The 10,561-nt window shown below is 52.9% G+C and overlaps 1 protein-coding gene across 5 annotated transcripts in view; it reads right to left on the bottom strand.

The window, feature by feature from the left end:
• The window catches only part of NUBP1 (NUBP iron-sulfur cluster assembly factor 1, cytosolic), a 32,633-nt gene that overhangs the window by 14,668 nt on the left and 7,404 nt on the right, over positions 1 to 10,561 (bottom strand). For 3 of the 5 annotated variants that reach the window (XR_009452551.1, XM_059693151.1, XM_059693150.1), the window contains exons 4-10: positions 7,972 to 8,040; positions 5,868 to 5,900; positions 5,169 to 5,259; positions 4,430 to 4,584; positions 1,835 to 1,945; positions 1,501 to 1,603; positions 107 to 190 (exon numbers count right to left, since the gene is read on the bottom strand). Coding sequence is in view for 2 of the 5 variants with exons in the window: in XM_059693151.1 (XP_059549134.1) it covers positions 107 to 190; positions 1,501 to 1,603; positions 1,835 to 1,945; positions 4,430 to 4,584; positions 5,169 to 5,259; positions 5,868 to 5,900; positions 7,972 to 8,040 (646 nt within the window). In the remaining 3 variants the exon portion in view is untranslated. Of the gene's footprint in view, positions 1 to 106; positions 191 to 1,496; positions 1,604 to 1,834; positions 1,946 to 4,429; positions 4,585 to 5,168; positions 5,260 to 5,867; positions 5,901 to 7,971; positions 8,041 to 10,561 lie in introns of all 5 variants that reach the window. The other 2 variants (XR_009452553.1, XR_009452552.1) reach the window with 1 other exon arrangement.

Genomic DNA, 10,561 nt, shown 5'->3' with positions numbered 1-10,561 from the left:
ACTTATGATCCTAAAGGGTCTCCTCACACCCAGCCCACTCTGCTCATTTATGTCACCTCCTGGCCCCACAGCCATCTGGATTCACAGGGCTCACGTAAACACTTACTTTGAATGATGCTTCTGTAGGCTACCGTAGCTGGTGAATCCGGCGCGTCAACCAAAAAAGACCGTCCTTCATCACAACTCTTCCCTTATAGAAACAAATGAAAGGGAATTAAATCCCTGAAGAAAACCAAGTGGCAACATGGCCTTGGGGCTCTTTCTGTGCCTGTGGCATTAGGAAGCTCCTGAACCTGCTGCATTCGTAAGGAACGACGCCAAGAAAGAATGGCGGGGCCTCAGAGGACCCCTGCCTCCCTCCATCCACAGGGGCCCTCCCTGGCCCAGGGTGTTCCGTGTGTGTGCCTACAATTCATCTGGGTGGTGTGGCAATGCAGGTTCCAGGGCCCCACACAGGACCGATTCAGCAGCTCCTGGGTGGGCCCAGGGACTGAGTTTTCAAAGATTAATTAGTTCTTTTGAGTAAAAAGATAATGAATGCACATGGAGGAAAAGTATGGGATACAAAACGTACCATAAAAGATGAGGCTATCAGTGTTTCAGATGTCTTTCTAGAAACTGTATGTGCATATATACGTGGCACATATATGCACGCGCACCCATATACTTTAAAAAAATGAATGGCAGTGTATGATACACATGCTCTGCCCACTGCTTTTTCCATGTATACTCGCATCCGGAAGGTCATTCCACATCGGCATCAACCTGTCTGTGAATCTTTCATAAGACTGTCCACCCCGGTGTCCTCCTGTGGATACGCAGGTTGCCTGTAGGACCTCATGTCAACCCCGTGTCCCGGCGAGCAAATGCAGGGGGCCTGCCCCAGTGGGCGCGAGGCCTTCTTGCCTCCTCTACCTGTCTGCCCACCCCCATTCCTGCATAGACCCCTGCGGTCGGCGTTTCTGCCCCTGCCCCTGCCCCCAGATGCTGAGCACCAATGGAGAAGCAGGCTCAGTGATTTCCCACCCACAGCTGCTCCCCAATCTCAGTGGGCCCTGGTGAGGCCAACCTGGAACTGTCATTTCCTCGACTCCCCCGTGGGACAGGGAAACCCGAGCTGGGGAGGAGCCCGGGTGAGGGGCACAGAGGTGGAGCTCCCGTGGGAATGCGTGGAAGCAGCTCGGGAAGCCCACCGGAGTTCACGGCAGCAGAACCAGGTCTGGGAAGCACAGGTCCCAGAACTGTCCCCTAAGGGACCCTTGTTCATTTCCTAGTGCCCTCCCTGCACCGGCATCGCCCTGACCAATCTCTCCTCCACTCTTCCAGCCCCACCTCAACCAGCCCTGCTACCTGAGGTCTGCCTGCTCCCCTGGCCACCTGCCCCCCTGGTTCACTGCCTCTCTCCGCTGCAGGGGGAGCTCCCGGAGGTGGTCCAGGGGCCGGGCCCCGGTGTATGAAGGCCCCACTGAGCAACGGAACCGGGCGTGGAGACTCACCCACCTATGTGCGGGTCCAGAGGCACTTTGCCGAGGAGCGGTATCTTCAGGTCCTGGCACATGGCCTCTGCACCCCCCGTTGTGGGCGGGAATATCTGAGACTCTTTCTGTGAGGCAAAGTAAATGGGGGGAGAATCATGACTTTGTTTCAGGATCACAAGACTGGACCACATTTTAAAGGAAGTTTTCAAAAACGTCCCTTCTGAACGTGAAACACTAACTACCAAGACTTTTCATTCAGCCAGCGGTGCAGCATTGTCACTGTGATCCCACCTCTGGAAACAACGGGAAAGCATCGGGTTTCACGGAGACCCGCGGACGGGCTGGTCAGCACTCACCTTGCACTTGGGGCAGACGAAGCCGCTCATGTTCTCTACCACCCCGATGACGGGCAGCTTCACCTTGTGGCAGAAGCTGATTTCTTTCCGGACATCCTGCAGGGACACCTCCTATCACGGTTCAAAAGACCAGTTGTTTCAAAGTCAAAGGACAAGCCAGGGAATGTGGGTGCCGCAGTGCAGGGGCTCGCCCTCAGAGAGCTTAGGGAGTGAGCCATTTATGCAATGAGTACTTAGTGCCGACCACGTGCTAAGCCCTGTCCCAGGCACTATTCATTCCCCACAAAACCCAGGAAGGATGAACCCGCACGGCCAAGCATCAAATATATAATGAACCTACGGAAAAGTGACCTTTTAGCATCTCTCTTTTTTCCTTTTTATTGGATTTATTGAAGTGACACTAGTTAACAAAATTATACAGGTTCAGGCGTGCAATTCCGCAACACAACTTCTCTACACTGTATTGTGTTCACGACCCCAAGTCAGGTCTCCTTCCATCACCATGTAGCCCCCTCCGCCCTCCTCCGCCCCCAACTAGCATGTCCCAATGTTTACTTTCTTTTCAACATACTATGCTGAGCCAAAGGGCGCACCATTTTTCATTCAGGGGTTGGGGAACTAGGCCTGTGGCGAATCCTGGCTGGCTGCCTGTCTGTCAAGTTCTTCCGAAACCCAGCCATGCCCGTGCTTTACATACCATCTCCAGTAGCTCCCACCCTACATGGACCAGCTGAGTGGCTACGACAAGGACCACATGATCCCCAAAGGCTAAAATATGTACTCTCTGGGCCTTCACAGAAAAGGTTTGCTGACCTCTGATCTAGATTATTGTGAAGACAAACAACTTTGTGGACAGAAAGAAAATAAGATCTTTGGATCACTTCAAATTCACTTCTGAACTCTGCATGTATATTTCACGGTGTGAGTACTGAGTATGATCATTGCTTAGTACCCCCCAACCCCCCCACCCCCGTTCCCCGGTTAATGTTGTTGCAGACACATGTCCTCAAGTATGGCTACTCCTTAGCACCTAAGGTGTGACTGACAGTCACGGCTCCCGAAGGGTCACAGCTCGAGTCATCTACTCTCCAGAGGCACACATTGGGCTCTAGGCCTCTGTGAGGCTGGGGTGCAGGCATGTAGCTGGAGCGTAAACCGGCTCTGACTGTGCATCTCGTTGCGCCTCTGGTTCTCTCCGTGGTGTCCTGTAATTCAAAGCCTGCGGTGCCCGATGTGAAGGGCTCTGAGAAAGTGGGTGTCCACAGCCCGAAGTGACATTGTCCAGACAGGCTCTATACAAAGGGCACACGTGGTGCGTGCCTGCTCCCCATGGCTTCCCGGGGAAGGGCCAGCACCTGTTGGTCCGTCTCCTCTTCTTGATCCCTCAGGGACTCCATGTTTCCATTCACAACAAATGTGGCAGGAGAAGCCATCTTTGGGCCAACTAGACTTTTGCTAATAGACTTTCTTTTTAGAGCAGCTTTATGTTCACAGCAAACCTGAGCAGGAAGTACAGGGACTTCTCACAGGCCCTTTGCCTCCACACACGGTAAACCTTCCCCACCATCAACATCCCGGGTGGTGCATTCCAGCCAGACTGTTTCCTTCTAGTAATCACATTGGGAACAATCCATCTTCTCTCCACCTCCACCCAGGCCAGTGCCCAGGTGGCCTCTAGCCACCCAAGTGGTGTCTTGCTCCTTATGCCCCCGACATCTCTCTGCACAGGGAACCAGAGTGATCCGAAGACATGAATCCTGTCACACCACGGACAGCATCCTGCGTGTGCCCGTATGTACAGCGCCCACATTCCCCAGTGACTGCATGGGCCATGAGGGGAACCGGTATGTTTCACTGCCCTGGTGCCCGGCCCAGGGCCTGCATGTAGTGACTGCTCAGTGAGGGCTGGTGAAGGATGGGGCCGGGCTGCCTGATTCAGAGGCAGACCAAGCCTCGTTATCCTGCTTCCTCAGGAGTGGGGAAGAATACTGTGAGAAGCATAACTGAAGAGAACCAGCTGTTGGTTTCCTGGGACCCTTAAGATCAGCGGCAATGATAAAGCACAGCCCAGGCCTGATGCATTCACTGCCTCCGGACTTACCCAGCGGGGGTTCCTCAGAGCCCGGTGGCACAGCCTCTGTGACTGGTACATGAGGATCTGACAAGACCCACAGCAGCTTCCCCAGAAATCCCCGCCTACACCCGGGCTGGTGCCGTGGAAAACTGGGGAGAGTTCCAAACTGTCCTGCAATGCGAGTGAGGGGGCCCTGCAGACTGCGGGCTTGATGCATGAGCGTGGTAAGGGTGAGGTGACCATGGCGGACCATCTGAATTGTAAAGCACCATCGCTCTCGCTGGCTTTGTGAGAGGAAATTAAAAGGCAATTTTGAACCACTGCTGGACCAAAAAAACCCAACTGTGGAATGCTTATTTGTCAAACGCAAATGCCCGGACCAAACATAAACGGGGTTTCTGCAGAGACAAAGCAGGGCTGCTCGTCCCGAAGGGCCCTTGGCAGACCAGGGTCTCGGGGCCTGCGAGGAAGAGAGCTTCTGGCGGCGCAGTCCCCACCCAGCTCCCTCCGCACTCGGTCACCTGAGGGGTGGTGATGATCACGGCGCCATCGATGTGCGCGGCGGCCAGGTACTGGACGACCGAGAGGTGCTCGTCCGACGTCCCAGGGGGGGTGTCCACGATGAGGTAGTCGACCTCTCCCCAGTCCACATCGCGGAGGAACTGCTTGATCATGCCTGAGAGGAGGGACCGCACTCAGGCCAGGCCTCCCTTTCCCCAGGCTGGGCTGGGGGCTCCACAGAAACAGCCTGTGACCCTCACACGCAGACTCTCAGCCATGGCATCTGGCAACGTCTGGAGACATGGGTGGCTGCCACGCCGAGGGAGGGGGTGCTGCTGGCATCCAGCGCAGAGGCCAGGCTGCCCCTGACATCCCTGGTGTGGAGCACCGTCCACCCCTCCCCTCACTACTATGGCCCCCCCCCCTGTCCCCGGGCCAAGTTTGAGAACTCTGCCTAAGCCTCAGTGCCCACTCAAGCTGGTATCGATTTCAGTTCAGACACTTCTCTCTCTGACACAAATAAGCCACTACTAAACCACAATAAATATGGATAATTTCAGGGTTATATAGGTTTTCAGGAGAAAAAAAAACCACAATAGATAATAAAGACTGTAAAACAAAAACTGGTATTTCTTCAACCAGTGACGACAGAGGCAACGGACGCTCACAAATCCTGCCGCGGCGTCCCCACAGCAGGGCGCAGGGGAGCCGAGCAGTCCTGCCTGGGAGAGCGACAGACAGACAGAGCGGGGCACAAACCGTTCTTCTTGGGTCCTCTCCAGATGACAGCGTCGTCGGGGCTGCTGAGTAAGAAACCCACTGACATCACCCCCAGGTTGTCTTCCAGGAACTGGAGAGGATGAGGCAAGAGACATTTTACTTAAAGCCACAGCACAAGGCACTTCCCTATGTCTCGTCTGGCTGAAAAAACCCTTTGGGGGTAATATTACTGTGATCTGTGAGTACATGCACTCTTTGAACCCTCAAATCATTCTGTGGGGGAAAAGGGTACCGTATGGTGGGATGGAAAGAGGTATCATTGGCCCTCTGCCACAACGACAGGCGACTTGGCTGAAATAAATGAGCATCATGCCCTCAACTGGCTGAGCCTGGGCTGGACTGTGGCCCCTGGGCCACACCGGGCCCACAGCTGCTTTTGTACATGAACTTTCACTGGAATACAGCCATGGTCATTCATTTACATATTCCTGCTTGTGAGCTACAGTGATGGAGAGGGTATGGCCCACAAACAGAAAATGGCCACTGTCTGACTCGACAGAAGCCGTCTGCCAAGCCCTGGTCTTCATGGAGGTTTGCGCTAGAAACGTGCCCGGGTACATGCTTGCTGACTGATGCGCAGGCGGGCTGAGAACAGTGTCGCCAGCCACCGCATACCCACTATGCATACATGGCCCAACTCCACTCCATTGAAAATAAGGCAAAAACGTGAGCACTCACCACTGGAGACCAGCCCGAGCCACTCTGGTGCACCTGTGTGAACACAGGCATCGAGTCACTTGTGAGTCCGGCGCCCTGGTCACCCTTCATACAGACACATTTTGCACGGCATGAAGACAATTTTACAAAATAGAACTAATCTAAAATGCCACTACGTAATGCTTAATAGGAAGTGAACAGCTGGGGGGGGGGGGGTGCTGGTTAATGAAAGTGATAATTCAATATCCTTTCCCCTGTCAAATTGGGCTGTTTTGAAACTGCTTAGATAACATCTAGTCAGGGAACCAGTTACCCAAGTCAAATATAATTTCGGGTCCGAGGTATTTTCAAAGAGTGACAGAAATTGCCTGTGGGTTACTGAGAAAGTGCAGTAACTGTGGAGCAGCGGGGGTGCCCCTCCAAGTCCAGAAGTGAAGAAAGTACTGTGAGTGAGCCAGGTGACACAGCACCGCCCTGCCCGTGGCCTGAGCTTCGCTGGGGCCTGCTGTCCCCAGGGAGCAAGCACTGGGAGGAAGGTGTCAGGGAGAGGCTCCCTGGGGGACGTCACGATGGACTCTTCGTCACGGGTGCTCATCAATAGCCAGGGCTCAACTTCGCACCACCTGTTCCGAAGCTAGAACTTATGCAACGCCCAATGACATGTCAATCTTAGAAATCAGAGCAGCGCAGGAGCCAACACGGAAAGTCTGCTTTCCTTAATGAAGTCTTGCTTTCTAAAACAGCTCTATGGAGACATCAGTCACACAGCGTACAATGCACCTTCTGGAAGTGCAGAGTTCAGTGGCTTTCAGGATAGTCACATGATCGTACATCCACCACCACAATCAACCCTAGAGGACACCCTGCACCTCTCCCGTCACCCCCAATCCTGACACTTCCCTCCAGAACTAGGTGACCACAGATCTACTCTGTCTCTGCACGCTGCCTGTTTCAGTCATAGAAGTGCAATCATGTGACATGTGGTCTTTTGTGTCTAGCTTGGAAGTCTCATTAAAACAACAACAACACAACAAAACCATTTGTGCCCTGGCTGGTGTGGCTCAGTCGGTTGGAGTGTCATCCTGTGCACTGAAAAGTTGCTGGTTCAATGCCTGGTCAGGGCACATACTGGGGTTGCAGGCTTGCTCCCCGGCAGAGGGTGTGCAGGAGGCAGCCAACTGATGTTTCACTCTCACATCAATGTTTCTCTCTCTCTCTCTTTCCCTCTTCCATCCCCTCTCTCTAAAAATAATATATACATATAATAATATACATATAAAATAATAGATACATATAATAGTATATACATAAAAAAATAAACTCATTCCTACTTATCCAATAAAAAAATAAACCTTCCCAAAGAGCAGCTCCCGTGCCTGCCCTGCTCTATGCTGTCTGCTGCCTCACCCTGCTGTAGTTTTCTATTATCTATCGTCTGTCCCTCCCATGAGAGCCAGGGTCTGTATCTGCCTTGCTCACCACTGGGTCCCAGCACACAGAACAGTGCCAGCACTTACATAAGACTGAACCATTCTGGACACTCCCAGCCCAGCCCAGCCCAGCCCAGCCCAGCCCTCCAGCCAGATTCCAGGCACTGCCCAGGGCGGGGGAAGCCTTCCTGGGACTGCTTCTCGCAGCTCAGAAGGGAGAGGCTAGCACCTGCTCAGACCATTGTGGCCCTGCCCCGCCCCCTGCCCCCCCACCCCCACGTCACTCTCCCACTTCATAGTCTCAGTTCCCCAGAGGTAACCACAGGGCAGAAATATTCCCTTGCTTCCAGGGTACAAGCCCTCAGCCAACTCTGGTCTGGCTTTCCCAGTCAGCTAAGCTTCCGTGTCTTACTTCTGCATTTTACTTGCTGTTTCCCTTCCCCTCTGAGAAGGCATCGAAACCAACACTTCTTTAATGGTTTAGATGAACTTTATAAATAATCCCCCCCACCCCCACCCCGCCTCAATTCACAGTTATTATTGAAGTAGACAGATGGATTAGCAAACATTTATCTGGTTTTATCATGTCCGTGTAAAAACGCAAGGGCTGTGCTAATCCTGTTTAGGCTAAGGAGCTCAGCACAGTAGTTTGCTGTAAGAGGCCACTCCACTGCATTTTATAACACACCTCTTACCTGTTCTCCTTCCAATCCCATTATCTTTGGAATGGACGGCCCACATATATCGATGTCTAGAAGAGCAACCTGGGGAACAAGAAGAGACCAGAGCTGTGGCATGACTGAAAGTACAATCCTGCAGACACACAGTTGGGAGGGGAATCGGGTTAGAGGAAAAAGAGGGAGGGGAGAAGAGGAAAGAAACTGGGTCAAACATGGACCAAGTAGAACCTCACGAGGAAGAGTTACAGCACTATCTTCCAGCCACAGACACAGTCAAGACTCCCAAAGAGATCTTGGCAAAGTGCGTCAGCACGGACTCCCTCCCTCCCGCCCAGACTGACCTGGCTCGAGGTGCTCCTATGGACCTGGGTGTCAGGTCACGTGGAAATTCAGGCCTTGGCACTGTTTACTTGGCCCTAACCATGTGCCTGGGGGTGGGTATCATTATCTCTGCGTTAGAGAAGAGGAAACTAAGGTTCGGGGGCGCCGTGACCTGTTCAGTGAGCCAGGACAGAGCTGGGACATAAATCAAGGTCTCTGACCCCAAAGCCAGGGCTCTCTCCACTACCCCAGGGGGCCTGGCAAGGAGTTGAGCTCTGACCAAACCCCGCTGCCCTGTGATCCCGAAGGCTAGCTTCCAGAAAAGAAACTGAAAAGAAGAAGGAAAGCTAGGAAACCTCTTTGCTAGTGGTAAGCAGAGCCGGGGATGACTCCTTCCACGCCAAACGCCCTGCTTTCCCTGAGTTGGATGAGGTCTGAACCGGCCTTCGGGAACTCTGAAAGGCGGCTAATATTCATCTGGAAACCTCTAATGTGCTGCATGCAAAGTGCAGCATCTCTGGGTAACTTTTTAACTTGCCCCAAATTCGCTTCTTGCTTCCTTCTTCAAGGCTCTCAACAAACACCAACCTCCGACTTCCTCACCTGCTCAGACCCTGGGTAGGAAAGCTTTTCATACACATCAGCCGGTTACCCCAGGCGCCCTCTGCTGGACTACGCAAGGAGTGCAACAGAATGACACAACTTGACAACCCGACCTTGCCTGACTTCCTAGGTCCCGACACTTGGGGACTGATGTGTGTTCATGATCCACAGACATTTTACATCACAACCTCACGCTTTAAGAAATCATACTGTCACCACCCCCTAATAGAGACTTGCATCAATTCTCTTCAGTTTCCAGCACAGTAGCCATGTTCTTCTGGGAACAATTTAATGTTTCCTTTTGAGGCACGAAACTCCCCACAGCCAAGGGAGTGAATCATGAGTGCAATTATGCAAGGACACAAGAACAGACTGCTTGCACTCACTCCCGTGGCAGGTCACGTCCATGCTGTCCAGATCTCCAGTGGTCCTGTCCCTTCCAAACCTCCCGTCGATCCTGTCCCTATCCTCACTATCCTCAGTATCCATCCAATTCATTCACTTTCTGCTCAAGTTAAGCCACAGAACCCTCGCTGAGAGAAACGTGCCTGGTCATTCGCACCAGGGCCTCTGCGGAAGGTGCTGGAAGCCTGAGGGGAAGAGGAAGCCTTGCCACACCTCTCCCACCCACAAAGCGGTACAGTGGTCAGGATCCAAACTTCCCCCTAAGAGGTGGCCACTTGGGCCAGGGCTGTGCCCAGTGTGGGGGCTCCTTATGTCCGCGCTCTGTGCCACTGAGCCACAGGAGAAAAGCACCTTAAAGCCCCGTCTCAGCCCCCAGGTACGGAGGAGGCTAGGCCGTCACGGTCGGGTGTGTGGAGCCGCTGGGGTGTTGGCAGTGGTGTGTGTGTCTAGGTTCTGCTTTACAAAGTGTACTGAAATGGCACTTCCGTTTCTCTGATGCTTCCTGGAAGCCACAGATCTTAGGGGCTTTAAGAAAAATAAAGGAAAATTAAACACAAAAAAGAAGAGGTCATGGGAAGTGGGGTCTAGTCCTAACTTGGCGCTGGCTGTCACCTCATACACATTGCTGCTCCTCTCCCAGCCCCGTCCGTCTGAGCTGCTGAGCTGTGAAACAAGTGTTTAGCGAGACTGTTAGGGCCCTTCTAGCTTTAGAGTGTACAAACCCCACAGATGGGCCTAAAAACTCAACAGGCCTAAAGCACCTAGTGTAGACCTTTTAATGGTCAAGTTCATCTTTTAGAGCACAAAGCAAGATGATGAAGTGGTGATTTAGGGAAGCTGGCGACTTGTGGTGGAAAGATGGCGTGAGAGCTTTTGATGTCAGAGGCTGGGCTCCTCCGCCTCCCTTCACCACAACCTGCACATTTCCCAGCCTGTGATTGGTCAGGAGCTTCCCAATTCTGCTGCCTCCTGATGCAAAGCCCTTTGCAAACGAGTTGTCAGATACCTGCCTGCCTTGAGTGCAGACACGAACAGCCTTGCTCAGGGTTAGAAAAGGGACAGGGTGCTTCCCACCATCCTGCTGAATTCAGGGCAGGGAGGAATGTGTGAGACTGGAGTGTAATCTGCGAGACACGCTGAGCATCTACTATATGCCCACACTGGGCACCTTTTGGAAAGTGACACACTTCCCCAAGTACTGGCTGTTTTAAAAAGCACCGCTGCATAAAGAAATTCGGCTCATCTAGCCCTATTTCCACACCGGATGGTGTGCTTT

The sequence above is a fragment of the Myotis daubentonii genome, chromosome 4 (assembly GCF_963259705.1).
Source record: "Myotis daubentonii chromosome 4, mMyoDau2.1, whole genome shotgun sequence".
In the NCBI taxonomy this organism is placed as follows: domain Eukaryota; kingdom Metazoa; phylum Chordata; class Mammalia; order Chiroptera; family Vespertilionidae; genus Myotis; species Myotis daubentonii.
The sequence above is the reverse complement of the archived record's forward strand: the minus strand, read 5'-3'. Positions and strand labels throughout refer to the sequence as shown.